The 18,959-nt window shown below is 35.4% G+C and overlaps 1 protein-coding gene across 1 annotated transcript in view; it reads right to left on the reverse strand.

The window, feature by feature from the left end:
* Positions 1 to 396: 396 nt before the first annotated feature.
* The window catches only part of LOC123718749, a 39,246-nt gene continuing 20,683 nt past the window's right edge, over positions 397 to 18,959 (reverse strand). The window contains exons 10-23 of the mRNA XM_045675518.1: positions 16,007 to 16,103; positions 13,449 to 13,863; positions 12,795 to 12,945; positions 11,798 to 12,128; positions 10,542 to 11,058; positions 9,078 to 9,214; positions 7,381 to 7,639; positions 6,372 to 6,432; positions 4,545 to 4,650; positions 3,256 to 3,354; positions 2,457 to 2,573; positions 1,827 to 1,960; positions 1,339 to 1,422; positions 397 to 690 (exon numbers count right to left, since the gene is read on the reverse strand). Of these exons, the coding sequence (XP_045531474.1) occupies positions 397 to 690; positions 1,339 to 1,422; positions 1,827 to 1,960; positions 2,457 to 2,573; positions 3,256 to 3,354; positions 4,545 to 4,650; positions 6,372 to 6,432; positions 7,381 to 7,639; positions 9,078 to 9,214; positions 10,542 to 11,058; positions 11,798 to 12,128; positions 12,795 to 12,945; positions 13,449 to 13,863; positions 16,007 to 16,103 (2,802 nt within the window). The remainder of the gene's footprint in view (positions 691 to 1,338; positions 1,423 to 1,826; positions 1,961 to 2,456; positions 2,574 to 3,255; positions 3,355 to 4,544; positions 4,651 to 6,371; positions 6,433 to 7,380; positions 7,640 to 9,077; positions 9,215 to 10,541; positions 11,059 to 11,797; positions 12,129 to 12,794; positions 12,946 to 13,448; positions 13,864 to 16,006; positions 16,104 to 18,959) is intronic.

An 18,959-nucleotide genomic window follows, 5' to 3' on the forward strand; every position in this document is an offset into this window, starting at 1 on the left:
TACGACCAAACCGCAGATTGCAGTCAAAGTCTAGTGGCGCTACAGCCTAGGTCTTGGTCTAGGCCCGCCAAGTGCTGAATCTTCTTGAATATTAAATAGCCAAGAAAAGTGCCTTTTGTGACACATAGTCTAAAGCCATTTTCTTCATACGTGATAGGGGTTCGACCCTACGATTTTAGATTTGTTTCGTTGTTTTTGTGTTTTGAATGTTTTGTGTATTTTTAATAGCCAAGTAAAGATCATTCTGTGCCTGGCACATGAGGTCTAAAGCCGGTTTCCTTACGATGTTTGCCTTCATAGATGATAGGGATTGGACCCTACGAGCTCAGAGTTGTGAGGTGCACTCTGAAGCTACTAGTGAAACACAGTGTATTATGAGAAATATATTTCTAAAAATTAAATTTTCTTCAGTGTCGTCTTCTTTGCTTCATCCAAAGCCTTGAAGTAAACATCTTTTAAATTCCTCGTATTTTTATCATTAATTAATCTACCTTTTAAACTATCATTAACATTATCATTAACAACATTTTTATCATTTATTTCATTAGCATGTTTAGCTTTCGTAATTTTAGTATGAATTGTAGTTTTTGTATGTTTCTTCTCAAAATTATTAAGGTATTTGTTGAAAAATCGTCTCCTTCTGTGTATGTTTCTCTTGTTTCTTGTCTCCCTCTTTCTGTAGTATATGGCCTGTAGAATAAAAGCCTTCCTCGTGAATCGATCTAGGTATTGGTGAAGTTGTATTATGCTTTTGGAGGCTCTACTTTTTTATAAAACTCAATCATACTTCGCAAGGTAGCGTTTGTAATTTATGCTTCTTTTTCGACTTTACAAATGCTATCTCAGCGGAAAAGTCGTTTTCATTAATAAATATATGCCTATGACACTCTCAATTAACCTGGCTTTCTACGTCTGCCTGGCTCGTCTGATGTTAAATGATACCGCGCATGAACACTCACATTGCCAAAGAGCTCGCAAGTGCGTTCCTTGCAGCAATTGGTATCCTCTTTTCTAGAAAGACCCTAAGTCAATATTTTTCGGAAATACTTCAGTGGGCAGCTGGTTTCACATAGTGGTGGTGGACGGCAAAAACTGCCTTATGAGACGCTCTATTGTGGAATGACGGAAGTCTAGGAGATAAGGATGGTGTTTTTCTTTCTGTCTGGACGTCTGATGCTGAAAGTCAGCTGCAGGTTAATAAATTAAAACAACACTGAACACTCTCAATGGTAAATGCAGTAAAAAATGCATGGAAACCCTACATCTCTATGCAACGCTAAGGGATTAAGCCGCTCGGAAAGTGACTGGTCGTACATGATCATGTCCTTGTAAACTTACCTCATTTTCATTTATTTTATCTAATTTTCTATTTAAATATTGCAACTGGTTTTCCAAATACTCCTTGACGCCAGCCATTTTGCTCTGAAATTTACACATAACTTCAACATAACAATCAAATATACAGTATCTACAATTTCCTTAACCATCAAAGTAATTATAATATATACCAACTGTCATCTGTCAAATATAAAAAATGAGCTTTTAAATATTAACTGTCACATATCAAATGTGAGCATTTTTAATGTAACAAGAGGGAAACGGGCAAGGGGGTCACCTGATATTAAATGATACCGCCGCTTGTGAACACCAGAAGGGTCGCAAGTGAGTTGCAAGCAATTAAATAATTGGTACGCTCTTTTCTTGAAGGACCTTAAGTCGAATTGGTTCGGAAATACTTCAGTGGAAAGCTCAGATATCAACAGTCGTGTGAACTATGAAAAATCAAGTGTTATTTGTCAAATGTCAATATACTTTAGTACAAGTACCTTATCATCATCAGACATCCCATCGTACTGCTGTATCAGGTCTTGAACAGCGTGGATCGTGCCCAAGCATTCCGTTCTATCCTCTTGGTGTGTGTCCTCCGTCAGAGATAGGTCGTAGGCTTCTGGTGATTTCTCTGTTTGCCAATTGACTTTTAAAAAACGGGTGCTAATTGAGGTGACCGGTCGGACTTGAATTCGTGTAAGCGGTGATGTTAGTTATTTCGACTATGTATTTGCGTTTTGTTCCCACGAGTGCAATACGAACGAGTGAATGTAAGTGCATGCTCCTATTTCACCATGCATATTGCTGATTGAGAACAAATATTTGATTTTTATTTATATTTTAAATTAACTATGATGTCATATAGAACATGGTGTAATAGTTGCAACACCTTACAAACATTTTGTAAAACAAAAAAAACTTGGCGATTAAATAGAGTGGTATTGACAGTAATTCTAGTCCGTAGGGCGTAGAGCCCTTGATTTGAGAACTGACAGTAAATGTGATATTAGAAGCATTTAATATGCATTTCTTTAATGACGTTCATGAGTGTAAATAGTGTTACCTGAATTGATAAATCATTTTGAATTTGAATTGTATTTAGAGTCAATTCCATTTATTGACCTTACCATATCTCTCATCAGACAACAAGTGGGTAAATCCAGATACAGCCAGGTTATCCACCGAGGGCTGCTCGTCTGGTGCCACCAGCCACTCCAAAAAGTCTCTTAGATCTGCTGGTAGCTCTGTAATGCAGTCGTTTTTGTAGTTGTTAATTAATATATATTGGCAAAGACCACATCACAACATACTTTTATACAACAGGGGCGAGTGCGTAGCCGGCCTTATTTATAGAGTAGATTAACATCAGATAAGCCTGTTTGCTTCCTATTACATGAAAACGTCGATACGGTAAACTTTGCCGTCAAATAATGTACAACAATGTCAGTAATATATAATATTGTTGGTTGCATTATGATTTTTTGTGTTGATTTCATAATAAAAGGACTTTATTTGTGTCTCAGATATGATAGCGGTGGTCGTTAAATGACCGAACACGTTTTATAAACTTTATAATGTTAATAAAACGTGTTAATTTATTTAATTTATTTTTAACTTTACTACTTTCGTTCAACCACATGAAACCACAATTCACATTTCTAACTGTCGTTGCGTGTAATGTTAACAACTGTATCTTAACACTCTTAATCTATCGATAACAGCATGTGCCGAAGAAAATTATGTCCTACTAGTACGTCGAATTCAACAACAACTATTGGTTTTAATATGTGCAAGAGAAACAATTCGAATTCAACCACTTCATAAATAACTTTTCTGACAACGGCGGGTTCGTTCGTGTCACATCTCTAAAATGCTTTGATTGTTTTTTTTCTCCTCTTTAGTTAATCTTAACACACTATTACATACTAGTACACGTCCTCTGCTGCACTTGAATATCCACCAGGTCTCCCATTAGCTGGATTAATCGTTGCATCAGACCCGTGGCTTGAGAATCATCATTGCGGGCTAAAAAGTTAAAAGAAAATTGTTAACCTGTGGAGGAACGCGTTGCACTTCGTCTAACCCAAAGGGAAGGTCAAGCCCATTTTTAGTAGTTTCTCGCTCCTGGCTCGGGCTGCAGAAGTCTTCGAAGTCGAGGCTTGAACCGTCGAATCAAAATATAAAAGGAGAACTGCTAAACGTTTTTTATACGTAATCTGAATCAAATTATGCTGTTTTCCTTAATAATCGTGTTCATTGCGCATAGAAACTGGTGAACAGCCGCTTCTAAGACCTCATGAGAGTCACACGCCGAAGCCAACACTGCTTTAACATATTTATATATTGAAAAATATATTATTCCTGTGATGAAAAGGAGCAAAGACGATCGTTATTACCAACCATAATTGTGAATTACACTGATTCCAGAAACCCATATCCCATAAATAGCGGGGAATTTATGGGATATGGGCGGGGGAGCTGCAACTCCTGCTTAAGGCCATTGACTGGATCATTTTCTGTATTGGCAAGTAGATCATCTTACTGTCATCAAGACTAATAATAATACCCATAAATGACAAATTTATTTGACAACCCCATATGGTGCTCCTTTATGGTCAAACACCACATCGGTCCCCGAGTAACGAGGACTCCTATGACTGGACTATTCTTTATTACGAGCTTATCATTAGTGGGATTTTCAAGCTATGACCTCATGGTGACCTCACGGTGGAGGCTCTCTCCTATATGACTATTTATAACTTAAGAATTTTTTTAACGGAAATTGTTATATTTAATTCTCGGCGCAGGGCTGGAAAACAATAAACGACTAAAATATAAAAATCTTTCCCAGAAAGATTTAGTTCCCTTTGGAGTAGACTCTTGGGCTTCAAGTGCACAGACGCTAATTAAAGACTTACGTTGGGGGTAGATAGTACGGGTGGCTTCAGAGCTGGTGCTCTCCTCGCTCAACGAATAAGTATCGCAATACAGCGTTAAAGGTCCAAGCACAGGGACTAAACTTTTTAAATTTGTTTTAATTTTCCATTAATTAATTTTTAATGATTACAGAAGATTGTAAATATATTTGTGAGTTAGAATTAAAGATTTTGATTACTGAATATTAGCGTAGCAAGCTTATTTTGAGCTGAGCTGTCAGTGACATTATTAAAAAAAAATTGCTAAAACATCTTTCAATGTACATATATTCAAAATACCTTCAACTTTGCGCGTACTCCTAACTGCGTCCACCGCCTCTCTACAGACGTGCTTTAAATTGGCATTTAATCTAGCAAAACTCTTGGATACATCGAAGTCTTCGTTCTAAAATACGAAAATTACAAAGTAAATAAACAAATGTTGACTTATGTCGTCGTTGGACCATTTTATTCCTAGTAAAGTTTCACAAATACAAGTCAATGACTCGAAGCTATAATTTGCCAAGTTGTTATCACAATTGTCCGACATTTTTGTTAACCTTATAAAAACAATCGTCAAGTACAGACAAGTAACTTCTTACAGGACATTAACATCCCTTCATTCGCAAGGCATAAGCAGAACATTCCAAATTCCGTCTGTCACCAACCTAGGAGTTCAGGCATCTTTCACTCGAAATTTTCGCGCAGTTTAAAAAAAAGTACAAAAACTAAAATTGGAAGTTAATTTTTGTATAATTTAAATATACCATAATTTGTCATGTATTTTAAAATAGTTAGCTTGTAATATACTTATGACATATACATAATGTGCATATAAATATACAAATAAATTTTATTTTTAAATTGGATTCATACAAGATCGCCGGCCCCTGTGTCGTATCTAAACGTAAAATTTAAGATTTTACGTGCCTATCATTAAAATAAATACAATCAATCCAACACTGTCTTAAACGAAATTAAACTACAAGGCAGTAGTTATTTAGTAGAACCTACTCAAATTGTTATATGTAATTCTGTAATTTTGAAAATATTTTATGTGGTATAATTTTAAAAACCCTTGGCACGATGGCGTCACACCAGGTCCTGTTACATGCTGGTAAACAAAACAAATCTCTAGTTTTTAAAGTATTGTCATTCTTACATTAATTAAATTTCACATATATTGTATTTAGGTCAAAAGAATTCTCCGATTCTTCAAGACATTATTTATAACAAAACGTATTGTTTGACTGTAACCATTTTGTGTCACATATATTTTAGTTCATAATTAAAAACGCACACAAAATGTAAAATCATCGCACACTTGAAGACAACATGAACCCTTTAGTTTTTACCACACTTATAAATTGTAATTTAAAATTCTCGTTTCCGATAATGTCCAATAATGTGACATACATTTACAAACTCTTCAAGAAGTCAAGTAGTTTTTGTTAGCGTCACAACCCCACTACTCCTAATGTTATCATAGTTATGTTTTAAACAATTTAAGTCGGTTGTTACCCAGCTTAAAACAAATTATATCATTTAATATATATCTGAACATATCTAAAACAACCGCCACCGAAATCACTCGACGAAACTATACGAAATGTCATCTCAAATTAAATTAATTGCCTGCCAGATAACAACAACAATTCATAAAACTCATTTTTGTATCAGCCCAGACATACAACGACCCTGGCCTTTTTTAAGCTACCTGATGCTCAAAGAGTATTGAGAATATCCATAGCGAACACCTGCAACTTGAGCACACCAACACCCTCACTTTCATACCAGCCCACAGCACAGCCGAATATAATTGTTTTTTGTTGTATATAATATGTTAGCTGATACTGTCTGAGCACAATACTTTCTTCTACTGTGAATACTGTTCCTACTGTACCTAAAGTGATACGTGTTCTTTTCTAACGGATGGTCATCAAAACCTGGGCATGCCTGAGGCACTGCCATAACTTGTGTAGTTTCGGCAGTAGCAGTAAGTAGTAAAATATTTTTTACTGGAATACTACAACGACCAATGTTATGCCCTATATTACTCCTTCCACCTTAATAATAATGTAACCATTTAGATAGAACGATCATAAATTAATTTATAAAAAATCTTACATTAGTTTCAGTGTTTCGGGTTGGCCTATTTCTTGGTTTATCATATCTGCTAGGCGATTTTCTGCAAACAAAATATCTCCTATACTATATATTCTTTTCGTCACCGTTGTCTATCTAAAGAACGAAGCATAGTCCTCCCTTAAATGCCGGAAACGCTTCCCAAAAATGGGTGTTCATGGGCTGCGATGACTTCCCTTTTTGGCCGTAGGCAGTAACTACCTATTGAAGTAACGTAGTAAGCAGGCAGACTGAACACTACATTTAAGGATTTTAGGTAGTACCATCTTTGTTAGCATGGTAACGTCTTTTTAATAGCAAGAATAATGCTTTAAGAATATAACTAATATTTAACTTCAATAGACCTGGGGGCAACAGGCAAGAGGTTGATGTTAAGTAATAAACACATAGACACACTATCAGAAGGCTCGCACGTGCAGGCCTTATTGTGAATTACAGCGATTCCAGAAATCTCAAGCCCATGAAGGGTTATACTGCGATGTAAAAGACGCTACAACTCCTGGTACCTTAGATTGCATCATTTTCTGTTCAGCCAAGTAGGTGATCAGCTTCCTGACACAAACACCTCAAGACTCTATTCGTTCAATTCTTAAAAGGCTGGCATCGTACTTACGAGCCCTCTATTAATGTGAGATTCTATGGGCAAGGTATCACATATCATCAGGTAAGCCTCCTGCCCGTTTGCCCCGTACATACACATAAAATAAATATGAGCTCATTACACAGTGGGGTTTCGAACCCATGACATTTACATGGACTACGTTCGCTGAGGTGGTTTGAGTGCATGGGCCAAGCTCGGGCAGTGACGGATCCTTATCTGATCCCAGCAGGTACCGCTATATCAACAGAGTCGAGGCAGACCTGCTGGTAGCACAGGACAGGAAGCGGTGGAAGATTCTCATTTCAGAGGCCAAGGCACTTTTTGGGTCGCAGAGCCAGCGGTGTGAGTGAGGGGTGTAGAAACTAGTCTGCTATATTCTATAAAACTTACGGAACTTTTGTAAAAGAATTCACGGTCTTCTCAAAATCATACTTAATCTTATCAGCTGCACCTTTAACTTTATCTTGTAACCAGTTCTTAGATTTTATCACAACACCTTTTTCTTTGTTAGTCACATCAAAGTAATCCATTTTAGCTCCATATTCATCATCATCATAAAGATCGTTCCAGAAAATGAAATCTGCACTTCGTTTTACAATAGCTTTTGTTGTATTTGGAATTATTGTCGTTGCATTAGTCGTGATGTTGACTGAAAACAAACAATCACACTTAAGACCTATGCATTATTGGAATCATACATATTATCTCAGCATAACTAAATGTTATATAGGTATATTATCTAATTTCGTGTAATTGTTTACAAATTTAGCTAAAATAAGGAAGCTATATATACTATTATTACTTTTTCCAACATAGTCTCCAAAAGACTAGCTTCTAGGCTACTGCCTGTATATCTTTAGTATTTTTTATAGGTGCGTAGGTGAACATCCTTTTGTGCTTGACACACGCCGTTGACTTTTAGTAAGGCCAGTTTGCTTACGTTGTTTTCTTGTGCAAATCGAGTGCAAATGATACCTTGGTGCACAGCTAAAGGAAAGCTTTGACCACCATCAGAGTCACCAGCCACTATGTTAACACTGCTCTAACACAGTCTACATTTCATTTCATCGAAAGAGGTTCACCAATGTTGATATGACTATACACCCACTTCTGAGGACCCCATCCTTCCTTTATTTACAACCAACCCACCCGGTCTATTGACATGGACCTGGGCAACTTCCAGTGGAGAGAAATAGAAGAGGCCCACGTGTTCCACTGTAGACCAGTGAAGCTGTTTTGCGCCATACCCTACTTTAGCCTTTCAAAAATTCTTACAAATTACAGATCCATAATTTTAAATATTAAAAACAATAATGGGTTATAGTAACTTAAATGATAAATAGGTTTTAGGTAGAAATTAGTAAAAAAATGTAGAACATTCAAATTCATTATAATTTTAATACACTTTTTAATAGTCCCGTTAACAATTTTTATATAGAGATAAGATATTTTTAAATCTTTAAGGGTGATCCATAATTTTTGACACTTCCAACGATATAACGCAAATTTAAAATTATTTTTTGAAAATATTCCTTGTATATATATCGTGGACTGCGAAGCTGACCAACAGCACATTGTAACATATTTCGCCCATACAATGCGCAAAGGCGACGATAACTACTAAAAACTAATCACACAGAAGGCAATGATTACGTGGCCGTTCACCAACCAGATATACCGCTCAAGTGAAAGACTCATCGGCTGCCCACTAAAGTATTTCCCAACCAATTTGACTTGAGGGTTTGAGGTTGACCTTTAAGAAAATAGCGCACCATTTCTGAAAAGACCGGCAACGCACTTGCAAGCCTCATGGCAATGAGATTGTCCATGGGTGGCGGTATCACTTAACATCAGATGAGCCCGTTGTCCTCCATTAAAAAAAAACATCCCCTAATATACACTGTAACAAATTTATGTAGAAATAAAGAAAATAATAATAGCAAAAGGTATTTTTGTTAATGAAACTGTCCAAAGTGTCAGATTAGCTTAACTATTACTAACGGAAACATATATTCCATTTGATTATCATTGTGTCAGACAAATATTGATATAAATGGAATTTATAGAAATTCAAAGAGCTGTAATACCAATAGCTGCAGACGTTGTAATATTTTCATCAGTTACATTTGCTTGCAGAAGCATTCTTGACCTATGTCCAATATTGTCTACCATATCATTGTCATAAGTTGGTAACAAAACTTCACTTTTATTAACTGGTTTAGATCTGAAAAAATTAAATAGCTCAGATCACGTAAATAAAAGACAATGTTTGAAATTGAATTTTAAAACAAATGGTGACTTTCACCAGTATAATACTCGAAACAGAACTAATCTAAGCTTACGACCAACGACAGGCTCCAGAACATAAACCACTCTTTATATGGAAATTGTATTCGTTTTTACAACAAACTCCCAAGCGAAATTAGACAACTATCACTAAATAAATTCAAATCTCTCTTAATAATAAACTAAACATTAAAAAAACTCTCTGGATAAAGCTTTTTATAAATTAGGATTGATTTGCTCCACTCAGAGTTTCTTGCCAGTTCCACTTTCCCGCTCTACGGACTCGACTTGCGTGAACTGGTCGAAAATGTAGATGTAGATGTTAGACAACAGACAGAAAGCACGACCTGAATACAAGAACAGGACTTGCAGATTAAATTAATTAATTAAATTACAAGTATATTTGTTAAATTTAACAATGATAAATATAACGTTTATACAGGCATGCTATAGGAATTGTAATGACGGTATATTGTCTAGATAATCGATTAGGCGGGCTCTTGTCTCAAATAATTTTCGTACCAGCATTTTTGTGTGTGTTGTCAAAGTACACAGAATTTAATTATCGATGACATATCACATCATATTACTTTTACGGTTTGTAACCTGAACTTGTGATACAGTCATTTTGAAAATATTTTTCCATTAAACTAGTATCATTTTTTTATTAAAGGTAGACATTATTTATGTTATAAATAAATAATAAAGAGTTAACTAAAATTTGCTACATCCCTAAGAATTAAATAAGTTACTCAAGTTTTTTCGCTCGCCTCAAAACATTTAATCAACGATCTGACAATTATAGATTTTTGAAACGATGTTTACTCTTTAGAGCAGAAAAAGATATTGTGTAGTAACTTACAAAGTTAGTTTTTAGAATTTTAATAAGGTGACAAATGTGAATAAATTCTCTAGAAATTAGTGGAGCTGAGGGTGAAAGGAAAGAAACTAAATGGAAAGTAAATCTTAAGAAAATCATAGGATGGAATTCAGTTCAGCTACCACCCGGCGCCATGTTGAGTCAGGTCACATGGTGCAAAATGTGCTCCTGGCCACAATAACGTAGAGGAAAGAGGAATAGGAACCTGGAACGTCATAGGTATGTACACCCTGGAAAACCCAGAGACTTGCCGACTCCAAGGGAGAGTGGAGAAAGATGTGCGGTGCCACTAATACTAGCTTCAAAACTGAAAAGTGCTACTGAAGAAGAAGTTATGGACTACCTACTTCTTTAGTATCTATTTAGGTACTTGTTCAAATCTGACCTTGAAGCGTCGGCCATTTTGAAAAACCAATCCGCTAATAAGCTCATAAACTCTCCCAAACCTAGTGACGTTTTCTCTTGATTCTTCGTATCCATGGACTGCAACGTTGTAGATTCTAAAAGATTTTCATTTTCTTTCTTATCTTCTGTTTTTATCTTTGGTTTTATTTCTACATCCTGTACGTTATCTATAAATACATTATCTGTACTCATATCTATAGACTGTAGATTTCTAGATTTGAATTTAAAAGGACTATCTTTTTCCAATTTCTTTTTATCGTCTGCATTTGGATTAATTTCGATCGCTTGTACTGTGCTGTCAGGTTTAAGTTTGATATCTTTATTATTATCAGTGAAGAAATGTATGTTCATTCTAGCGTTGCATATTTTTGGTGGTTTTACTGGTGCCAATGGTTTTACGATTTTTACGTGTTTTTCTAGAATTTTTTTAAAATTATTGTCGTTGGCTGGACCAGGGCGGTACTCGATTCTTAATCCTTCGGATGATGAGGTGAACCCTACATGAAAGTTAAATATTAATCACTGTTATAAAGGTAAATCTTAAATCCTTAAACAAAAAAATCTTAATGCTATCAACGTAATAAGGGGAACAGCGCCATTAGTACCTACGCCACTGCATTGGCATGGAGACAACGCACAAACACAGCACTTTGTTTTATTAAACAGTATACTATTAAAGACTCGTAATTTTTTATCACTGATTTTTATAAAGAGCAGTGTTGGCCTAATGGCTTTAGCATACGCCTCTTATTCCTCGTAAAACCTCGTAGTCGTAGAACTACGGCTATTCAAAGGACTTTCTGTCTATGTGCGCATTTAACATTCGCTCGAACGTTGAAAGAAAACATCGTGAGAAATCAGTTAGCCTTTTTAGGCTAATCTAAAAAGTGTTACAGGCACAGGAGGCTGATCACCTACTTGCTTATCAGGTTGACAACAGATACAGAGATCTAAGGCCTAGACTTAAAGATATTGTAGCGATCCATGATCCGAACTCTAAAATGAGTTTTTGATTTGACAGTATGTGGTACCAGATTTCGTGATAGGGAAAAGTTTACGAAGGAGAACTAAATAGAAAACTGAGAATCTACGTCTGCAAATCTAGAGATGTTCTTATTTATTTGAGATATCACTATAATACAATTACATTTATTTATATCCAGCATTTATCGTCTTAACAACTGGTTCAAACTGGGCACCAAATATTTACTTGTTTGTCTATTGGAAATGGGTTACCTTTTTTATTACGTCCATGACTTTTAAAAAAACGTTGATCAATAAAAGGTTTTTCAGTGTTCTTCTCTTTAGAATCCAACACACCATAATCGCTATACGCTTGAGCTAGACCAACCAGTTTATCATATTTACTATCAATATAATCTTCTACATACTCCCGATCTGATAGTTCTTTTTCTCTTTTACTATTGTACTCTTTATCATTACTTTTAGTTGCTGGTATTTGTAAGTTGTGAAGTGCAGCATCTTTTATCATTGCGTTGATTTCATCTGGGTACAGCATTGGTCCTTTCCAATTTAGATTATATACGTTTGGCATGTTGTGTGACTCCTATAATAATTTATATTAGATTATAAAATTTACTCATTTCTGAACTACTCACATTTTGCTCCCATAAAATTTATTTTCAAAATAAGACGAAAAGCAAAAGTTATAGATGCCTTATATATAATAATAATATGCCCTATAATAGAAGTGGAATCTGGTTTTGGTGACACCGCCGGCCATGGTCACTCACATTGCCAGAAGGCTCGCAAGTGCGTTGCCGATCTTTAAGCACTCACATTACTATCGTAGATACAATGACCACTATTTAAGCCTTAAATTGTTTAGGCTATCGCTATGCCATCAACGGCACCACCTGTCCTACTCCAAGAATTAGTTCAAAGTGTTCTAGTGTCAAAGTTAAAATAGACAATTGTCATCCTTATTTTACTCATACGTATTAAACGCATACAGGAGTATTAAGAATATCTATAGCGAATACCTGCATCACGAGCACACCCCACACACCCACGTACATAACCTCACTTTCACAGAATCACACGGCATATCCGAATTAGATATTACTGGATATTGATTTTTTTTATTGATTTTTCCTTTTGTAAATATTTGAACCATATTGTATATATTATGTACCCCATCTTTGGCTATTCTTTATTACCACTGCATTAAAGCAAGCCTTCATACGGTTTGACTAACATAAATGTGACATACATCACGTTTCAGTCTTTCTGATTGTTGATCGATATCATCATCATGTTTATCATCAGCGAGTACTTCCTTCATATCTTCGTAACCTAAGTCTTCTTCTTCCACTACTTGAAGTAGCTTCCGCGCTTTGAAATTGATATCTTTTGGATACGTGCTGAAATAAAAATAAACAATGTGAGTTGTGTCAGTATTCTTTATGTTTGTATGTTTATGTGTACGTGTCTTTAAATAATACAGGATTTAAGTTTACTCTATTAACCACTCGCGTACAACAATAGAATATAAGCGAAATAATGAAATTTCAATTGCTAAGTAACGAATGAATGCAATGTATCAGTCGAAGACAGTACCCACGTCTGGCTATACTCTCGGGCCGTAACTCCGATGATTTAGGAAATTACAACTCTATATAAAACTAAGAAAGTATAAGCAAACTGTACAGCCTTGGGTCGTATAATATGAGTGCATTTAAAAAATCTAATAGACAAGTAGGTGATCAGTTCTGTGTCTGACATAATCAGCGGTTTCAGGGTCTATGGCCGCTCTTCTTACGATGTTTTACGTGAGGGTTAAAAGCGCACCAAAACTATTGGTCTACAGCAGGGTCGAACGTCAGGGATGAGAGTCGCTTATGTCACTAAGTCAACTGCTACTTACTCATATATACGAGCACCTCTCACTTCAGTAACCTCAGTTTTCGGTTCGTTTTCTGTCGTCATATCATGTTTGATATTATTATCGACTTTATTTAGCATTTCATCAAATCGTCGACTGATTTTATAAAACGGATGGTTAAATTTCACTTCATGCTGTTTCTCGTCGTGTGGATCGCATTTCGGATAATTCCGCCTGATTGGCCCATATTTTATAACAAACTTTTCTTCTTTCACAAAAACACCGTCTGCCGGGCTGCTTGCGTTTTTCTTCTTTCTTGATCTTCTATCGTGTAGTTTTGGATGCTTGCCTGTTACAGATCTTCTGAATCGTTCATAATTATCCCGGTAGTTGTGGAACATGGAATCTTTAAGCTTTTTTATTTGTGCGTCTGTTTCTATAAGTTTTTTGTAAAATTCTGAAAAAAAAATGATTAGGGTTTATATACACGAGTATATTTCTACGAAGAAATAAAAAACACAAATAATAAAAATAATGCTTCGTTAGTAGAGGAACTAGCTAGCCGCTCTAGGATTGCCTGTACCATGGACTAGTCATTTAACGTATTATGATACTAGACTAAATAAATTCTACATAACACTTAGAATTTTATAATTAAACTACTATTGCTCGAGAATACTTCAGTTTAGGAGAGGTTGGTAAGATGCTGTTTAAGATTGTAAGTGAATGATTGGTTTTTAAGAAGGTTAAACATGAATTTAATTAAATCTAAAACTTACTGGAACTAGGAACATTAATTAATTTTTTTCCTGTTTCGTAATGAATTTACTGTATTAAAAAGAATATTTTGTTGATAATATGAAACAATATTATCTATTCTTCGATTTAGGGAAACAATAAACATGATATGCTCATTAGAGCTCCATTAATTAGACAAAAAAGAAGTCTGTAATTAAGACCCAATGGCAGTCGTGGTATCCTCTATCTGCTCCCTTTCTGTAGTGTGGTGCACTAGGATTCCCTGTGTGGGCAGTCTCTTCGATTTGTCATATAATTTGACATAATAAATTTTACATAACACCTGCAATTTTATAGGATAGGACAGGAAAAGGAAGAGATGTTGCTGATTGTTTCATTTTTACGAAAGATGTTTTTGTTATTGTTATGCACTTCTTCTACTTTACCCACTGTAGGTGTCTTTAATTTATTGTTCCATATAAGGGTTGCCTGGAAGAAATCGCTTGTTAGCGATGTTAATTACTTATGTAACCTATGCTTTTAGGTACCGAAGTGTGAAAAAATAAATAAGATGAAATGACCTCTGAAGGAGTAAAAGCATTGGGCGTTGCGTTTGGGTGGCTTGTGTGTAAGTTTGCTATGATGTGTGTTACATATCCAGAGCACTCCCTTTTCCCCGCATAAGCAGTATCTGTACCCCTCTGACGCAACACCATTATAAAAGGAAGCGGAAAACAGATACATACAGCTTTGATCGGATACCTCACATCGGACCGGTCAAATTTTCATCTAGTAATAAGTCTATAATATAGATAATTTGTCGTGCAGCTCATATCAGGCCGATTAAATAGTCATATTTAGTTAAGTCCCAATTATTGTAGTAATTTAAATATATTTTGGGATTCACCGCAGCCCTAACATATTTGTGTATGGTCGGTGTTTCCAAAAAAGTCCGCATATACAATAAAATTCTCGTCTTAATTGTGAAATTAAACACCTCTCACTTAGGGTTTTTAGTGTAGTTAGGCTTGAGAATCGACTGGACAATAGTCAGTTGACAATTAACTTATAACACTACAACAAATACAATCGTCATACACCAAGTGGTTTAAAGAAAAATAATAAAAAAAATGGCATACAATCACTTATGAAAATATGTTATAGAAATGATATACACGTGTGTGACATGAGAACTTGAGAAGGCTTCCTCAGCAGCGGCAATATCGGCAGCACACTCCCTAGGAGTCTCTTTGAAGAAGTAGTATATGTACACATAAAGAAAACAATAGTTAATAATTAACACAGCAAGGTTTCTCAAAAACGGTACGTTAGTTTTACCTCTACTAAAATTGTTGGAATATGAGCAAGTGTTGTACATTCAAAATTCGAACGCTCTGTCAGTAAACCTAACCTCAATAAATACGTAAAATTTAATTTTTACCGCTTACTATATTTTGCCACTTTTTCGTTTCATCTACTTTCTAATCTCTAAACAACGATATTAAAGAAGTGAAATAAAAAAAAATGAAACGAACGCATAACAGAGAAATAAAAACAACATCTTTAAACCTTATACATAATAAACATGATTGTGATCATGGTAACAAGGAAGGCAAAACATCACGTGGCCCATCACCAACCAGATGGACCGATCAAGTGAAAGACTCATTGTCCTCAAAACTGAGGAGGTGAGAGGTGCTGGACAGAAACCGGTGGAAACAGATAGTCTGCTCCAGATACTTCCTTGACCATGACACCCAGACGAGAGCTGTCGATTGAAGAGACAGATCTTCAATTTGTGGAGCCGAGCAATCACATCCTGTACGATCTACCAGGCGTCAACTTAAATCTTTAATTATCACCTCGGAGTTGTTCACTGTGACGGCTGTCGGAAATTTTTTCTCTATTCAAGACTGATATTAGGTCACCACTGACGCCTTCGACATCTTCCAATGTGTTCTGTAAGAATACAATCAAAGTCAAAGTCAAAAATCATTTATTCATATTGGTAACACAATGTCAAAAAAAATACATTAAATGCATAATTATAAGGGCGTAGAACGAAAGAGAAGAACTGGCAATAAACTCTACGCCACTCTTTTTAATCGCCAAGTCTTTTTTGTCATACACAACGTTTGTAAGGAGCTTCAACCATCACACAATGTATAAGTTTGCAATATGTTTTATATTTTAGGGCAATAAGTTAATGACCAAATTGAAAAACACTAAGTCAATTATATTTTTAAGTTTGATTTGTTAGTAACATAATATGGAACATTTTGCTACCAAAAAGACACTGTTCCGGAATATCTAATCAAAAAAAATATTTTTCCAATAAAAACCTTCCCCACAGTTCTAAGGAATAGCAAAGTTACTCGCATTGGTCCAGCCGAGGAGGTTTGCGCTTATTTTTATTGATATAAACTAAACTGATAATTTTAGTTTTAAATCACATTTTAAGTAATCCGAAATACACAAAAATATGAAATTATAATTATTTCCCTTGTATTCATCGATTTTGTTAGATATTTAGTTCTGAAATAAGAAATATTTGATTACTAGGCGCGAACATTGTTTTGCCTTAATATTATTTCACTTACCCTACCTTTTTAGTAACATACCAACATATGGAACATACTATGCTAACCCGTAGAGACTGGTTCTTAGGTGTTTCTAAGCAATATTTCCGTGAAAACCTTTAGAGATCAAGGAAAAAAGAAATCAAATTGATCCAGTCGAGTAGTTTGGCGCTTAGCAACATATTTTGCGATTTTAATAGATACATTTCAATTACAATAATTAATATTACAAACGATATATTATAAATCTTTTAACCAATAAATAAAACATATTAGGTACAACAAACGAAAATAATATTTGATACTCATTTCTAAACCAGTCGCGGTACAGCTTTTTAGGTCACAGTTTCCTGTATAACTCTCATCTCTGAGGTTATAGAACCTCGGCTGTACTATGGACTTTTAATGCGCATTTAACATTCGATCATACGAAGGAAAACATCGTGACGAAACCGGCTTGCCTTAGACTGAATAGAGGCGTGTGTCAGGCACAGGAAGCTGATCACCTACTTGCTCGTTAGATTGACAGTTCGTGAAACACCAAAGGCCCAGACCTAAAAAAATATTACAAGAAATCCAGAATATAACACCAATTAATTAACTGTAAACATTATAGACTCATTCTGAAAAATTAAAACGTTATATTTAACCGTAAAACGCTGTTTCCACCTGGGCCAAAGTGCTTCGACATATTTATTGTGAAGGGTTAAAATTGCTAATGGGCTTTTAAAGACCCGCTGCAATAAAGCTTTTCTTGGCCAATGTTTTCTGAAATTAAATTTACTCCGGCTATGGGAAATTATAAATTATAGCTAGACAAATATCATTTATCATAAGAGGATTCAAGGATACATGAAGAAAAGACATCGGGAGGAAACCAACGTGTGTCAATGAAGACATTGAAGTACCGGCACTGGACTCACGTGCCTCAGAAGGCTGATCACCTACTTGCCTATTAAGAAGACAATCCAGCCTTTGACTTAAAGTATACTGTAGCATTAGCATAGCATTTAAAAACCTCTAAAATCGATACACCCCAAGCAATTTACAAAGTAATAATTTCTAAAGACCCTAATTTTCCGGCTCCCTCACTCGTATGAGTTTGATACGAGACGGGAGATGATTTAAATGACAGTTATAGGTGTATTTCTCCCTCTTATATGTGATGTTGGAAAGAGAGGTTAATATATGCTCGTTGTACGTCACCTGTTAGTAATGACTGCTTAATTTGAGTGTGTATAAGGCGAAGTTGTGCGAGAGGTTAAAATACAGCCGACAAAGTAAACCGGGTTCAAAATGTACTGCACTAAATAAAATAACAGTTCTGAAAATTACCTTTTGTACAGTTTTTAAAAATCAACAAGAAATATTTAAACTGTGGCTATTTGTATGTTCACTAAACCATAGATAGACCTTGTCAATTGTATAAAACTATAATTTCCTTATAAAGAATAATTATACGAAGTTAAATAGTTAAGTTAATACCTGCAGCTCAGTTTCACCATCTGTGCGTTTAAAGGCAGTTTTTGCACCACCACCTGCTGAACCTGCTCCTCATTTGGTATATTCAAATCTCTTAATTTGTGTATTTGCGTAAAAAGTTACACCAAATTTTATAAAACAACATAGAAATAACAAAAATATGAATATTAATAGACAGAAAATTATAATTCATAGTATTTTTTTTTATGTAATAGCAGTCAAACCGTTGACACCACCGCCCAGTAAATGTAAGATTAGAAGCATTTCATATACATTACTTTTTTTGACGTTAATAAATGTCTATTATAACTATATGAATATATGAATAAATGATTTTGAATTTTGAATTTTGAAATGTTTTTCTGATCGTGGACACTTACATTGCCAGAAGGCTGGCAAATGAGTTGCCCGCAACAATATCCTCTTTTTTGATAGACTCCCCATCCAATTGGTTCGGAAATACTTCAGAACTGCCTCAAGAAACGCTCAGTTGTGGACGTCGAGGTGATACGGATGGAATGTATTCTACCCTGTCGTCTGATGGTGAAACTCAGCTTCAGGTAATAGACACAAAAACTCCTTTGAACACCATGATAAATACGGTAAATGATGCAGAGAGATACCACATCTCCACGCAATGGCCAGGGATCCCTACCTAGTGGCCTATTAGGTATGCCATCAAGCAGACTTGTGGTCAAGAAGCTAGGCAGCAGGGAAGTGTCAAAATCAGGGGTGATTTCCTTGCTTAATAGGA

The sequence above is a fragment of the Pieris brassicae genome, chromosome Z (assembly GCF_905147105.1).
Source record: "Pieris brassicae chromosome Z, ilPieBrab1.1, whole genome shotgun sequence".
Taxonomy (NCBI): domain Eukaryota; kingdom Metazoa; phylum Arthropoda; class Insecta; order Lepidoptera; family Pieridae; genus Pieris; species Pieris brassicae.